Source organism: Opisthocomus hoazin, chromosome 6, assembly GCF_030867145.1.
Source record: "Opisthocomus hoazin isolate bOpiHoa1 chromosome 6, bOpiHoa1.hap1, whole genome shotgun sequence".
Classification (NCBI taxonomy): Eukaryota; Metazoa; Chordata; class Aves; order Opisthocomiformes; family Opisthocomidae; genus Opisthocomus; species Opisthocomus hoazin.
The window spans coordinates 10786616-10802789 of record NC_134419.1 but is presented as its reverse complement, the minus strand read 5'-3'; the positions used below and the strand labels follow the sequence as shown (position 1 = coordinate 10802789).

General features: G+C 48.0%; 1 protein-coding gene across 1 annotated transcript; it reads right to left on the bottom strand.

Moving 5' to 3' along the window:
* Positions 1 to 3058: 3058 nt before the first annotated feature.
* LOC104339539 (vitamin D3 hydroxylase-associated protein) lies at positions 3059 to 15016 on the bottom strand. Its single transcript, XM_075424565.1, has 15 exons — positions 14673 to 15016; positions 13569 to 13682; positions 13079 to 13222; positions 12641 to 12774; positions 12104 to 12310; positions 11500 to 11540; positions 10748 to 10872; positions 9836 to 9961; positions 8982 to 9079; positions 8236 to 8335; positions 7640 to 7683; positions 6962 to 7001; positions 4701 to 4809; positions 3665 to 3810; positions 3059 to 3355 (listed from the first exon to the last, which is right to left on the bottom strand). Exons 1-15 carry the CDS (start codon positions 14880 to 14882, stop codon positions 3227 to 3229), a joined length of 1767 nt encoding a protein of 588 aa, XP_075280680.1. The 5' UTR covers positions 14883 to 15016; the 3' UTR covers positions 3059 to 3226.
* Positions 15017 to 16174: the final 1158 nt, after the last annotated feature.

Genomic DNA, 16174 nt, shown 5'->3' with positions numbered 1-16174 from the left:
CACATACTTCAGCACCTTGATGGTGAAGGACTGGGATGTTCCAGTTACAGCAGGAAGCTGGGTTTTTTACTGATCTCACCATGGGCAAGCAGGGCAGGGGGGAAGCCAGGTGATTTGAGTGCAAAGTAAAACAAGAACAGAAAATAAAAAGAAAGAAAGAAAGAAAAAAAAAAAAAAAAAGCAGATGGAGACCGTGCTTGGAGAGATGAGGATTTGTGCAGCTAACAGCTGTTTCAGATGGAAAGATGTACCAACTCTAATTCTTGCATTTTTAATTTTTGTGTTTCAAGGGTGAGCATTGCTATGTTAATGTGTTTCATTTAATCTATTTTTTGTGCATTTGCTTTTAGCTACTTCAACCACCTTCTGCCTTGAAACTTGTCTGAAGTGGAAGTCTGGGATGCCGGGGGTGCTGGTGTCTCTAATGCCCTCTGCCACTTTCTGTGACACCAGGGAGCTCTGTTTGCTTCGCGTGCTGTAAGAGGCCAACTGACCTGTCCTGACAACTGATGTTCTGCTGGTACCAGTTCTTCTGGAGGGTTTTATTTGCTTCCGATGTTGTGACTATACAAAGTCTAACCTGCAAACTAAAGAAAAAAAACCCCTGCAAAATAAGGTAAAGCCAAATAAAAAAGCCAGACTGTCTGATGACTCAGCCTCTCACCCTCGCTCAGTTATTTATCTGGCTGCAGAATGAAACATGGATTGAGGAGTGCAAGTTTAAATTCTTATTCAAATCAGGAGGAGGGAGCAAAACTGACCAAAGCAAAGACCGCAGCCAGGGTATTGTGCTGGAGATGAGACAAACAAGTGAAAATAAAGCCCTTTTGGCCCAAGCAGCATTTCTACCTAATTCTCCAAGCTAAACCAAAGCCTGGACTTTGGTCAGTGCCAGGCGGCTGGACAAGCAGTCCGCAAACACATGGTGCAGGTCTCTCCTGAGCCAACAGCTTATGGGGACGGAGCTTGGGTTTGAAACAGAGCAGGACTGTGCCGGCGGCTGTGCGAAGGAGCTGACATCCTCTCGCCAGCCCAGGAAAGGTCTGGAGGAAGAACTCTCCTGCAGTCCCAAAGTTATGCCCCACTAAAGGCTTTTCTCTCCTTGAGTTTTGGTGCCTGAGCTCACCAGACTGCTCTCAGCATCACCCTCTCTACTTCCCCCACGTTTGTGTGGCAATGCCAACTGACATCATGCACAACCTGTCTTGAGAAGGACTTCGAGTTTTATCGGGAAGGGGTTTTGCTGTCTGCCAAGCTGAGGCACTTACCTGCTCTTTAAACTCCTAAACAGACACTTGTGTCTGGTCCAAACCAGTATCTCGTTTCCCCCATGCCTCTTCCATCTTTTTCTGGACCTGTCTCCACCTCATCCACTTCAGCACCAGGAAAGCTCCGGCTGAGCTGCAGAAGATGGCTGAGAGCACCCATGCACTCTGCTTCAGTGTCTGTTGGATCGTAGTGAGGACTTCCCTTTGGGTGCTGGCTCCCAGGAGCTAGTGCTGCAGGATCCTGAGGTCTAACAGCTGGCTGGAAGCAGGAAACGGGGGGGTGGGAGGAACAGTAAATCCCTTCCAGAGCCACCCACAAAGAGCAGCTGGAATGCAGAGCGCAAGTATGCATAGGGAAATTCCTTTTATAAATAGGACCCTTTCACCCTTGCAAAGATATGGAGGGGTACACAAGCAAAGGACACTGTCCTTTCCTTGAAAAACAAGGTCTCTGCATGCTCAGATCTAGCAGCAATACCACCTGGGCAGGTTACCTGTTTAATGGTAAAGCTCCCATCTTCCCTATAAGATGACAGTTAAAAATCCTTTGCTCCTGGCCTGCGATAGTCATGGCCGTTCCCCAGAGTCCCATCCGGCAGGAGCTCTGTGGCTGGTGCCACCCCACAGCAGTCCTGCAGAGACAGGGCATCTTCTGGGACCTGCTTCCTGCTCTGTGCTGAACGGAGGGTGGTGAGTCAGGCTGAGAGGCCAGGGCTCGCTGTGTGACTCAGACCTGCTCGTGACTGTGTGAGGCTGCAGGGTGACTGTGAATCCCTGCCCAGCCCCAGATAAAGAACGAGAGCGATGTCATCCCCTGGCCCTGTGGCTTGCTCTTTCCATTGGGGAAATACTGTCTCCAGCCCCAGTGCCAGGAAAGACATGCAGGCTTGGAGAAGGCACAGATCGTCACTAACATTGATGCCTTGTTTCAAGCCACACTTCCTTATTCAAGCATTTCAGTCTCCTCCATCACCCTCACCTTCCCTTCCAGCTTCTTCCTAGAATAATAGAATGATAGAATCATTAAGTTGGAAAAGACCTCTAAGATCAAGTCCAACTGTCAACCCAACACCACCATGCCTACTAAACCATGTCCTGAAGTGCCACGTCTACATGTTTTTTGAACACTTTGAGAACAAAGGACAGGTCAAGAAACATCACACAATTGTCACAGTGAGGTTGGAAGGACCAAACAGTGCAAACGGTCTAAAGGTAGCCACAAAAATGCCTGAACTCAGGTTTCCCTCCAGTGCTTATAGGCAATAAAAAACCCCCGACCTTCTTTTTCCATTGCTTAACTGGAAGAAACAATGAGGAACAGGACTGAAGACAGACCAATTGCTATTTCTCACATTTTATGCTAAAACAAAGAAAATTAAGCTTTCCACTACTCACTGTCCAACTAAATGTCAGAGCCCACTGCCAGCAGATGGTGTGGAGATCAAGAGAGTAAATGAGTTCAGAAGGGACCCAACGAGTTCATGAAGGAAAGCTTTCTTGGTAGCTATTAAAAATGATGGGCTGACTGCCAGTCTTTGCCAAAAAGTCTTGTCGCCAACCAGACGGGGAATCCTGCACTTATCAAGGTTATACTCTCCCACAAACATCTGCTCCTGCCCACTGTTGGGAGTAAAATATTGGGGTAAACAGCTTTGGTCTCATATCATGCAAACAGATATTGTTCCACTGTAGTTATTGGACTTCTTTGGTCCAGCATTAACTCTCATTCCTTTCTTTGGTTTTCTTTGACTCAGTTTAACTCTAACAAAGAAGGACAATTTGGACAGAGATGACATTTTTGCTGACTGTTTTTAAACAGCATTTATTGCCAGTTTACTGAAACGGTGGTTCAGAGTCTGCAGGTTGCTATCTACTTTGCTTTGTGCATCAGGTAGAAGGTGGCTGGAGTGAAGGGCAGGGAATGAAAAGTCATCATAGTGAGGGCAGGTTCCCAGAAATCACACATTTCTCTTCATGCCGTGGGCAAGTGTCTCCACCTCCTTCATGAAGCGAAGGCACAGCTCCTCCTGCCACGGCAGAGCCACGCATTGGACGGCCACCGGCAGCCCCACGGCTCCTTCCACAGCCTGCAAAAATTAAGCATGGTGCTATGTCAGAGCACCAGAGCACCTGGGGAGGCACAAGAGACAACACTGTCTTTTGACAGTATAGGAAGAGAAGACAAGGGAAGACATGCAAGGGGACAGTTGCCAGGCTGATGTACACCAGCCTAGCTGCACCACATGCCAGCTAGTAACATGGTGTATGCAAACGGCACTACTAAACAAGCTCCCACTCTCATCAGGAGATGCAGACAAGCCTTGGGGCAATGTGTCAGAGGTGTCACTGTGCCAGTCATAACCTTCTGCAAAGACTTCAGCTCTTTCCCTGCTGACCTCTTTCAGCCTCTTGTCCCAAGGGTCTCCGTAGTGCCCTCGGTAATGCTGCAGCTCTTCTTCGTCGGCTCTTGTGACCGTGCTGACCGGCACCACCCCAGCAGGGAAGTTTAAGACATTGTATAAATTGGTATAGGAGGTTGCAGCTGGAAAAGACAACACAGAGCATGCAAAAAGGCAAAATTTAGTGTGCTGGGCCAGCAGTGACTTTCAGATGACAATTTGGGTTGCAAGAATTGTAGACTGGGGTTGCTGCACAGAAAGAGACCATGAAAACGTGCTACTTTCAAAGGCACTTTTGATGGAGAGGTTTGAGGGCCTCAAGGCTGCTGAGACCAGAGAAAGACCCATAACTTCACCAGTCAGTCAAGTGGAGGTTAGATCTGCTCTGGAAGAGACAGATACAAGCATTTGATCTGATTCAGAGTCTGCACCTATATCTCCCATACTCCAGGGAAAAATCCCAGCTATCTTTTCAAGATCCATCCAGATGTCCAGTTCTGTAATGCCATCTTGGGGATTTAGGATCCTAAAAGGCCATTGCTAGAGAGATTATTGACCCTGACTCTTTGCTAGAAGCTATAAAAATTGCCTTTTTCTGCAAGTCACGGGCAACGAGCCTTTCTGCTATTTGCAAAACCTTGGGAAACGTAAGATGGCACATTCAGAAGGTCCTGGACTTGTGGTAATGTCTACCAGCCATCTGACAACTATCCTCACAGCCACTATCTGCTGCAAGAGTAGCTCTTGGGCTTTCTATGGGACAGACGGTGCAGGGGAAACTCACCCGTCAATGACTGGGACAAATGTGCCACTAATTGCTGCCCCATATAACCCAAACACCTGCAGCTCGGATGAGGTGGGAGCATGAGAAGACCCACCCAGAGAAGACCTCTCCTTTGCTTTCTTCCCCAGAGGGAAGACCAAGTACCGCACATGGTTTGGGGCATATCCAAGAGACCAAAATATCTTGCGCTCCAGCTCTGCCCACAAACACCACCATGGACTCATCCAGAGACACCTCAGCAGAGATTACCAAATAGCTTCCCAGCGTAGCCATGGTTAAAGGCTGGCCCCAATGCAGGACAAAGAATCACATCCAGCCTTAGCTTCCGCCATTTAGCAATGAATTCAGTGCGGTAAACCTAGAAGGAAAGACAGAGATGATGACAAACAATGTCTGTTGGACAGCAGTGGTAGATCAATGCCTACAGCATGGGAAAAGGAGGAAGAAAACCATTCCAGATACAACTGAAAAATCAAATAAAATCTGAGCTGTGCTTTGAAAGAGCCAATGGATTTTGTTCTTCCACCCTTAGGTTTCTTGTCAGAATACCATGTGCTGCCCAGACCCAGACATTAATGCTAGGCAGGCATTTCAGAGTTGATTTCTTCGAGTATTAACTCAATCCTTCCTATGAAGATCTTTGAATTTTATTGAATGGAAATCAACAACAGTTTGAAGCATTATGTCTAGCTGACTAAAAAGTCAGATTTCCTAAAAGCTTTTGGTTATTATGGTAGAAGAATCTAGAAGACATGATTTCAAAATATTTTCACAAAAACTTCTTTCATTCTGCAGCAGGATACAGGTAAGGAAAAGAAGCAGCAAGAGACAGCTAGGCAAGCCCAAGGTCTTCCACCCACAAATCAGGAGGCACAGCTTCAGACTTTAGTGTAGATCTGAGAGAGAACTAGATTTGTAGTGTGGTTTACCACAGCTTTGCTGGACATCAGGCAATGAATGAATCCATCCTCAAAGAGCTGTTCCACTTTGTCTTAGTAAATAGACATGCATGGACCACAGAACGGCTGTTTCTGCAGAAATTTTCTGGGTACAGGGACACATTTGTCCAATGGTCCAGCACTGTTCTGCACAACTCCCTCACTCCAAGTCTTCTGTACAAGAGTCTTCCACATCTTTCATGAAAGCCCCAGCCATGAGGCTATTTTTTAGTCTGACCTCAACTTCCATCTGCAGTCTGAAATCCTTCATGCTGAAAATTCAACAAATAAGTTGGGTTTCCAGGAAATACAGTCAGTGTAGCTAACCTGATTCTTTTTCCGAGAGAAAAGCTGGTCGCTAGCCAAAGGTTTTGAATCAGCTCTTGTTTTCAGTAGATGAAAAAATGTGAATATGGTTTCACTGAAGAAAAACAATTTAAAATATCTCTGAGGCCAACAAACCTTTTTAAGAGTTTTACTTTTGGTTGGGGTTTTTTTTGCGGAGGGAGAGGAATCTGTTTTCACCTAAAAAAAACCCCAAACCTATTCCCTTCCAAACACTCCCACCACACCAGTAACTGGGCAGGTTTGTAGGAGTTTTTCCTCTGCCCTATAATCCATCAGACCTGCTGCAAGTGAGTGTGCATTCCATCGAGTGACTGGCACTGATGGAGGCTGCGTGGTGCATGCTGGGGGCAAGTTTCTTCTCGGGGAGGGCTGTGAGGGTGTCCCAGGGAACACAGATCCTGCCTTGTGGGAGGACCCTGAAACAGCTCAGCTTCTTCAGCCTTGCAAAACACCAGCTGAAAGGGGATACAACTATTTTCTATAAATAGACCAAGGACGAGGAAGGCAGTGGAAAATACCAGGGAGGAGAGGTGCTATTTAAGCTCAAGGACAGAAATAAAATGAAGATAAACTGGAAGTGAATAAACAGCACAGGAAATATGAAAGTTTCCAACCATCAAAGCAGGGGGGAGAGGAGCCAGCCAATAAAAACAAATGCAAGCATATAACTCAACTGGTTTTAAAGAGGAACCCGATAAGTTTGTGGGCATCACTGGACTCTGCTGTCCAGGAGAATATTTCCTGTCTTTTGCTCCTGATCCCAAATGAGTTCATATGAAATCCACCTAAACTGAAGAGTTCACAGCCACAATTTTTGACTCCTAAGGTCTCTGCTTGATAGTTCAAGCATGGTCTTAGCTCGTGACAATAGCACCTAATGTCTGAAGTGAGGGATTTGCACCAAGAGACAGAAAGCAGAAAAAATTGAAGCCTCATCTTTAGTGGCTCTTCTTATGCTATTTCTGCTTAGAAAAAGCAGGGCAAGGGATAATCTTTCTTCACATTCCTCCTGTAAGTAGAGACCTCCACACGAATGTCTACTGCCTTGAGGTCTTATCACTTCTTGCAAAGCTTGACTTTCAAAGAAAAGCCTAGCTGTTTTATTTCCACATGATCCATTACAACCCTGAATCCATCCACAGAGCTCAAAGAAATTGCTTACAAACTTTAGGGATCTTCCACTACATTCAGTAAGGGAAAAAAAAAAAATGCAAAGCACATTACCGCCACTGCTGCATGCTGATCCCAGAGGTTTTTGGCAGACCTGGAAAGGTGGCAGAATTAATCAGCTCTGTGACTGTGGCAAACAGAAAACAATTAACAAAATGCACAGACAGCCCATTGTTATGGAAACTGCGTGACCCTACTGGGAACAAGCTATGGTATCACCCAGATGATTCCACTGGGTTCACAGGTGCTTACAGGTACATCAAAAGAGCTTCTGTTAAAAGCATGCCACCATGTCTAGGTGCTCTGGCACCCAGACAAAGATCACGGCAGTCTTCTAAATCCACTTGTTCCCAGTTTGGTGTGTCTTTATCTCTTGTGGATGGGCAGGTACTTCACACCACACTGCACTCGCATGCAGAGACTTCTGCCTTAACTTGGCACATGATGCTCTGGGTACCACTTGATGGGGAAAGTGGCCCATATCTCTCTGTGCTGATCTCCATGGAGACATCCTAGCCCTGCCATGGTGAGGATCCTTAAGCTCTTCAAATAATCTCTGGTTGCATAGCCCTGGATAACACTGTGCTGAGGCAGCACATATTCATCTGGTTGAGCCTGTGTTGCACAACCCTAGGACAGGGCTTTGCACAGCGAGCTGGCGTCTACCTGCATGAACCAGTGGACACATCTATGTTCATCCCCCTTCTCTAGAACTACTTCAGTGCGTCTTACCCCACTCCACGGAGAGCGTCGAGATCCCGAGCGATTCGTGGGTACTTTCAGAGGGAACAGGAAAATTTAGGATTAGTCAGGAACAATGCAGCTGAAATAGCTGGCTAGCATGTGATTGCATTTTGGGCACACTTCTTGTCCTAGCAGAAGTTGCTCTGAAGAACAGGTATGGTTTCCAGTGAAGTGGTTTTACTCCCATGTTAATTTATACGTTTTATCACAACAACCCATGCCACTAAGGCTCTAGACCCCACTTCTAGCCCTGGAGAGCATCTTCTGTATGTGGGGATGCTGTTTAGCTCCTTGCTAGTGATATCCATTCTCTTGGAAGCCATTGCTGGATGAGTGGTATGGCTCATAGGTTCCTGAAAATGGATTGTATTTCAATGTCCCCATGCAAAATTCCCATAAAAGGCTGTCAGACCTACTTGATAAGTTTAGCCTGGGTTTAGGGACTAAGTGTATTTCACTGTGAAGCCCACCAGGCACTTAACATGAAGCAGCAAAGCACTCCCAGAGGGGAGCAGCCTACCTCTCTGCAAATGGAAACTTCGCAGATTGCCTATAACACAGACAAAACACATCCACGCACTTACTATGGGTTTCAGAATGATAGCCAAGATCCTTTTCACCAGAGCAGGAAGCCTGTAAGTATTGAACTGAGATTTCAGGTTGGGATCCACGAAGTCTCCTTTGCTGGAAGGGCAGAGAGTGAAGAAGTAGTCAGGACAAGCCATCTGTGCCAGAGCTACAGCAACAGCAGTGCTGTTGCCAAAGCAATTTGTCCTAGAGGGGAGTTGCTAGAAGACAAAATCTGCCTATTTCAATCTGAAACACTGAACAAGAGATGCCCGTGGGGTTTGGATGCACAGATGTAAATGCTCACTGAAAAAGTTATAGAGAAATAGGTACTTTACTGCCATAAAGGCTCTGGAGTGCTTTGCAGCGCTGGGGCCACATACAACCCTGGGCATGTTTCACCTTGAAGTGAGCAAGTGGTTGGGGTGGGTGTTTGGCCACTAGCCAGGGCTAACCCACCACACCTCTGTATGAAGTTCTGTAATGTGTGATGTTTCCCATGTGTCAGAGACTAATCACACACAAAACCCGTTGCCACAGCACTGCTGACACATGGCGTCTTATTACCTTATCGTGTTACCTGTGCGTGTGAAGTGCTCTTGTGAACTAGCTGCTGCTCATGCTAAATTCGTCCTTCCAGAAATTGCTCCTCTGCTGCTCATTACTCAGTTTGGACCCACAAGAATATAAACACTCTGGATGCAACCACTGGCTATACAGTGCCGAGTCTCATGGCCCACACTGAAGTGGGGGTTTTACTCACAAGCAATCCACCATGTGAGCAGCACCATCTGAGAAAATCCCTCTGGTGAACAGCTCATCTACCACGTAGTCAATCTTGGGCGGTGCAAAGGGAACAAGCTGCAAGACAATCATACCCGTTCAAGAGGCAACAAAGATGAATAATTCATAGAGCCCTCTGTGAACCTCTGCCTCACTAGTGAGGTGAGTGGGAAATGGTGGGAAGCTTAGGCCCTCCCTGCTGCTGCAGGACAACAAGACCCCATTCTGAAAGGGACCTGGGTTAGCAGCATCTGCCCACTGTCCTTTCCCGTCTCCAAGTCATTAACACATATTGTGACCTAGCACAGGCTTCACTCCTCCACAGGTCAGAGAAGAATTTTTAGAGGTTTCTAAACACCAAGTATTTTTAATTAATTTGCACCATTGGAACAGCTCCCATAGAGAAATCCCCACTTGTGGAACCACAGAATAGTTTAGGCTAGAAGATATCCCTGGGGGATCAACTGCTCCAACCCTCTTTCCACTTAGCCACTAAGAAATCTGTAAACAGAGTTTAACAGCTGAGGGATCGTGGAAACTGTTGTTTGATATTTATGGGAACATCAAACATGATGGAAAAAACAGTGCTTTAGAAAGGTAGTGATCTGAAGATATCTGGAGGTGATTCTCCTATCTGCTAGGCCAGGAATATAAGCAAGATCGCTTCATTTTGGGAAACAAACTGTTGCATTTTTGTTCCTCTTCACAATCCTTGCAGCAGGCAGCGATGGTCCCTGTTTTATGGGCAGCAGAAGTGGAGATGGGACGTGACTTGTCCAAACTCTGTAAGGAGCTGGATAACAGCCCCAGGCAACCACAGGCATGAAAACCCACCGTATGCCCTGCATCCTGGAGCAGCTTTCTTGTCTGCTGGATGGCTCGTTTCATGCTGGGTGAGGGCTGGAAGTAGCCATCTCCTTCATAATACCCAATCCGAAGTGGCTTTGAACTGGTATAAACCTGTAAGAAGACGAGCCATCACTTGCACATGTGAGACGTAAAAGACTGGACCATGCCCAGGGCTCAGAGAGGCAGCAACTGAGGTCTTCTGGGTTGGAGGAATGATGGGAGCAACAGGGCTGGTGGAAAGCAGTGTTGTCCAGAATATCGGTCTGCAGCAGTGGTCCTTGGTCTTTCTGACACCACCTCCTGCCATGTGAACACATCCCAACTTTAAGATAGCAGGTGTGATAGCACCTGTACAGACCACACGCCTGGGATGCCTGGCTATGGATGGAGGTCAGGGGGCTGTTCCTCTAGGGCAGGTGACTGATCTGTATTGTCTGGGTGTCACGGACAACTCAAAGATCCTAGGACCTGAGCCAGGAAGACACGATCAGATGGCAGAAGCAGAGAACTAATGGCAAAGGGCAATGGTTTCTTAGGTCAGGGAGTGTTAAATCAAGCTCTCTAATTAAAGGTGTGAGGGGTGAGTTCCTCTGATCCATACAAACTAGCTCCTTTAGGGATTGGGACAGGATGGAGCCAACAAGCTTGTTTTGGACATTGCTGGGACGGGAGGGTGTCAGTATCTGGACGGTCTCATCAGGACAAGCCAACAGAGGCCTGCCAAACCTGCTGTGTGGCTGCTTCTTGTGGTTGCTCGTGCTGCTTGTCCTCTGTTCAGAAGGATACTTGCTTCCCTGGGTCCTTCACTATCTTGAGTCATGAAAACAGGTAGGAATCTCCCAAGATCTCACTTTGTTGCTGGGCAAATGTAGACATGAGATTGCCTCTGAGCCTTACCTCCTCATCGAAGGGGATGGGGGGTACGGTGGGGTCCAGCCGGAACATCTCCTGGCAGAGCAGTGCCTTCATGCAGAGGGCCAGGCTGTCCACATCCCTTGCCATCGGCCCCAGCACTCCAGTCACTGCAAGCACAAAGGTCCTGTCGCTGCAGGCAGATGGGATGGTTCTCTCTCATAGTTACTGGCAGGGGCCCAGCGTGGAAGAATTTCAGTCAGGCCAGGGAAGAGGAACGGGGAAGGAGTGTCACGTGCAAGCAGTGAGCAAGGAGGTGCAGCAGGGACAACCTGTGAGTCTCAGAGCAGAGGCAATCTGCTGAGGCTGACCTTTGGGGCCAGTCGTCTGCAGGCACAAGGCCTGCTCAAGAGGAGCGAGGACTGCAGCCTTCCTGCCAACAGCAATACTGCCTGGCAGCAGCTGAAGCCAGCAGAGTCTCCAGGAAGCATCTGCAGTGAAATGCCCCAGGCCTTTGGGACGCACATCTCACATTTGTGACTGCTACGCATTGCATTGCCTGAGCAGGTGTTGCTTCCATTCTGCTCGGATTCAGCTAACGCCTACCACCATCCAGAACAGAATAAATGGTGCAAAAAGGTAACAGCACAAGGCAGGCCCCGGTCTAAGAGATCACCCGTTTTGGCTGCCCATGAGACACATAATTGAGCAAGCACATTTACTGGCATGTCAGCAGCAGGAGGAGATGTAAGAGGGAAAGGTTTGACAGCAGTGACATGTCAGCTGGATGGACTCACCTGATTTCATTCCTGTGATAGAAGAAACCACACCCAGTTTGCTAGGAACATAATGGGAGAAGCACATTAGCAGCAGTTCTCACTGTAAGGCAGGTCACTGTGCTGAGTTACAGACTTCCCATTTGCCCTCGGTCAACATCTAGGAGGGCAAAAAGTCCTGCAAAGACGTGACGCTTTCTAGGCTAGGAAGACTTCCATGGTCTGTAAGCTGCTAGTGGCTAGAGAGAGTTGTTATCCTCTACTTTCCGTGGTGCATCTAATTCCTCATCTGTGAACAAAACACCTCTGATAAACAGAAAACTTTTACAAGCAAAGCAAGGGCTCAAACACATCTGAAAAGGAGATGACCCTGTAGTATTTGCTTTCAGATTCCCAGCCAGGTCTATTAAAAATGGAACAAGTCTTTGCTGTGTTAGCAGATGGAGGTCATCACATGTCCTTAATAGAGCCCTTAAACCTAGCTGACACAAGGCAACAGGCAGGTAAGGGTGCTGATTTAAACCTGGAGGAAACCACGGACACCATTGCAAAGTTTGATGCACTGTGGGAGACACTTTGCAGTCTCCTTGGTGGGTGGAAGAAAGGGACAGACGTTGGGACGTACCTGATCCTGTCACCCGTGGGTTTGAGCCCACACAGCCCGCAGAAGCTGGACGGCAGGCGGATGCTGCCAGCTACATCTGAGCCGATGCCCAGCATGGAGCCTCCCCCTGCGATCAGAGCTCCCTCCCCTCCCGAGGAGCCCCCGGGGCTCTTCTGGTGGTTGAGGGGGTTCAAGGTCTGGCCGAAGATGGGATTGCTGCAGTCGTAGCTGGGGAGAGGAAGATCAACAGGTGAGTGAGGTACTTCTGTCTCTGCAAATCATAAATACAGGGCACAGATCATCCGCGCAGGGATGAGTGTGGAATTAATCCCAGCAGGTAGAATTCGCATGAAGTAGATTTGTTGGGACAGCTGAATTTAAGAAGGAAGAAGCATCAAATGTAAGAGAAATAATTTCAGATTGAAATAAAGAGACAATTAACTCAACGTGCATGATTAGCTTGGACAAGGGTGGGAGCTTGAGCATGCGGGCCCACCCTCTTTCAGGTAGCAAGAGTCACATGTCATAGCATTTTCATGAAGAGGAACACACAATTACTTTATCATTGTCTGTGGAATGTTGGTTTTCACAAAGGGGATTGCCCCCTGGCTTTTTAGAACCTGGACGATGACACTGTCTTCTTCCATCACTTGGCCGAGAAACTTCACCATCCCTCCAGAGGAGATGTGGCCCTTGGGGATGGGAAGAAAAGCTCATTAGGTATCGGGAAAGATGCTGTTTGGAGCTGTGATGATAAGTCCTGATGCCTCCTGTGACAAAGTTCCCACCTAACTTTTCTCACAGGCAGAACAAGACCTGACTACCCCAGGGAAAACCAGATCAGAGCAGGTCAGAAAACAAAATTTTCGTCAGAACAAAGGCAGGTTTGTTGGCCCCACAATATTTGGTCCAGAACTCTTAGCCAGTCCTGAAGAGGATGGGACACGCTGGCCTGTTCCCAGCCCAGGCCAAGAGGCAGGGGGATTAGAGATGTACCTTGCAGTTAATGTGGTCTTTGATACTGATGGGAATGCCGTAGAGCAGCCCCTTCTCCTTCTGCTGCTTCAGTTTCTGGAGTTGATCCTCACAGCCGTGAATGAAGTCTACCACGCAGTTCACTTCCCGAGTCACCTCCAAAGCCTCTCCAGAACAGAGAAGAGCAGCAAGACAGATGAATGGACAGAAGGAAGTAGACAGTATTTAAATTGAGTTTTCAAGCTGAAAATTCAATCTCCTCAAACCTCTGGCATTCATTATTCAGACCTTACCTATAAACTTTAAGTGTTTCTTGCTGGGATAATTTTCTGCCCTGGATCTCTGTCCTACTTATGGTTGCCTGTAAGTCACCCTTCAGACATCATAGTATTGACAAATTGCAGTCCCCAGCACTGCTGGTTCTCTCAGCAGATGAGCTGGTTTTTAATTTGAAAGCCCCCACTGCAGAAGAGCCCCGCCACATCTCTTCCATGCTGGAGGTATCACTCACTTTGCCCATGTAGGAGTAGAGGACATTTTCTGGGGGCAGGGACCCATCCTTCAGCTTCTCCACCAGCTCCACCATCGTCAGTGAGAGGACATGTGCAGTCTGGGTGCCTGGGTTCTAAAAAGGGTAGAAAATTGTGTGCAGAGGGAAGAAAACGACAGAAAAGGCTGGTGTTGAGGCTGAGAATACCAAACTCTAAAACCTGCCCAGCAATGACCTTGAATGGAGAATCTTAGGAGACATTCCCTGTAGAAAAGCAGACCTCCCACATAGCACTCCTTGTGCTGGAGTGGGGAATTTGCTGACGCGGAATTTGCTGAGTCTTTGTTCATAAAAACAGAAATAGAACAGGCAGAAAACCGCATCTTGACTGGAAAGTTGCATGAACCTGTAAGAGAGGTTCGACCTGTCTCTGTTTACTCTCCTGCAGGCCTTTGTGCCCATTCTATCTCAGACAGTGTGTTGAATAGCAGCTCAGCCAGCTAAAGTTTTACAAAATTTATCATTAACATGGGGAAAAAAAAGTGTGTGGGCTGTTAGCAACCTCTCACCCAAGAAAAGCATAGCAGTATGTGTTTGTTATGGGTTTAAGACAAATCCCATATCCAAGGACCTGACCTCCTAAAATCCAGGTGCTTCTTTACCTGGGCGTGGGCAGGAGGAAATGGCATTTGGTCAGCGATGTGCAGATGTTGGAGGGGTATGAAGGCCCCCCCATATTTTGAGGATGATGGGGCAGACAAGTCCTTGTGGAGGGGCAGAGATAAGGAGGATGGAATGGGAAAGGCTTGGCAGTAGGGACAGATGAAGAGAAAAGGGCATAGGGAGGTCTGGGGTAGTGATCTGATTAGGAGGGTCCCAAACTCCGATCCATCTTTCATCCTCAGATTCCCTCAACAGGTCTGTATTAAGAAATACTTTTCACTCTCTTTATGGGAGGCTTTTTTGTGACAATGGAGGGCGGTGGCCCTCAAAAAAATTGGTGATGATCCAAAACGTGCACATGCCCTAACCATCATTCAAAGAGGGATTGATGAGCACTCCCCCATTTCTTTGGTTACCCAAAGTACAATCTCTTCCTCCCACACACGTTTTCCCCCAAATTACCTCTCGCTTAAACCTGTGAACTGCCTTCTCCATTCGTTCCAGGGCCAGATCCCGTGTCCTCCTCGCCTCCTTCATCTTCTGCTGGATCTGCCTGCGTCCCAGCCATTTCAGTAGCACAGCGGCTGCAGCTGAACTGCAGAGCAGAGCTGAGAGGGTGCGAGGGTGTCCCCACAACGGATCTAGGACCTGCCACAGTCGCTCTTGGGTCATGATTTCTTTCCCAGTCCTTCCTGTTCTGGTCCAGCTATGGGCACCTGGGTCTCCCACCTTCTGCTACGGAGGGCTGATGAATGCAGACTGTGCGATTGCCTGCTGTGCAAGATCAGCTCTGAAGCAGAGTTGCATTAACAAAGTCCAGGAATGGACTTTTTAGACCATGGACTTTGAAAGGGTCTGCGTACTGGAGAAGCACTGTGGGCTGGGCTGCGAAGTAGTGTGCTCAGCTCACAGCAGGGTTGGGAGGGGTGTCCCCCAAGGCTGTGTCTCCCCAAGCCACTGGCTGCTGTGGTACCTGGCTACACACAGGGGACAGAGCTGATTAACAAAACTGAATGTCTGCAAAACCCTGGTCTGGGCTATCCCTACTATACCCAGGTCTAATAATTAATTAGAACTTCAGCCCGTTAACCAGAGGTGCTCAGCCATCCTCTCTGTCCCTCAGGCAGCAGCATGTGCAGCCCTTTGAGCCTGGGACAGTGTAGCTCTGCTTGTCTTGGGAAACCTGGTGCAGGGGTGAAATTGCACCTATGGAGAAGAGAGAGCTCAGGAGAACCAAGAGTATGAAGGTGCAAGCAGGACCCAGTGACTCTGGAAAGGCAGTGTGGAAGGAGCTATCTGAAGATACCTTCAAGGAGTATGACTGCTCTGTGTCATTTTCAAGCTAAGCCCCTTTGAAAAGCATTTTGGCAACCCAGATCAGGGGCTGAGCACTTTTGGGAAATCCTCTCTGATGGACCCAGTATCCTATCTGCTCTCCAGTTTCTAAGCCATCTTCCAGCCAGCACAAGGCAAAGGAGCTGGACTATACAGCCTTGCCAGCCCCGGGAGCTGCCCCTTGCCACAGGTGCTCCCCACCCACAAGACTGTCCCCAAGAGTACAGCAAGGAGGGACTGAAAAATCAAACTCCTCTCAAACCTCAAGGGTCTGCAAGCCTACAGGGAAGGAACAGGAGATGTCTCTGAAAATTCATTGCCAAGATGCAAGGCAGCGTTGCCATATCTGGAGAGATGCCATCTCTACCTCAAGAAGTGGGGTAGCAGAGCTTATGAGGAGGCTGCATCCAGGGTAATCATTGCTCTTTGGTGGACACGTCTTGTTTGAGGACCCCCAGTGATTGTGCTGCTGTCAGGTTACCTTGCCTGTTACAGACACATCCCATGGGATTACTCCTGTGGCAGCAGCAAGGGAGCTCGGGGGAGAAGCGAAACCTCATAGAGAAATTGGTTGATGACTGGAAAAGTGAGGAGGACCCTCGCTGTTCGGCCAGGATGGAGAGCAAAAA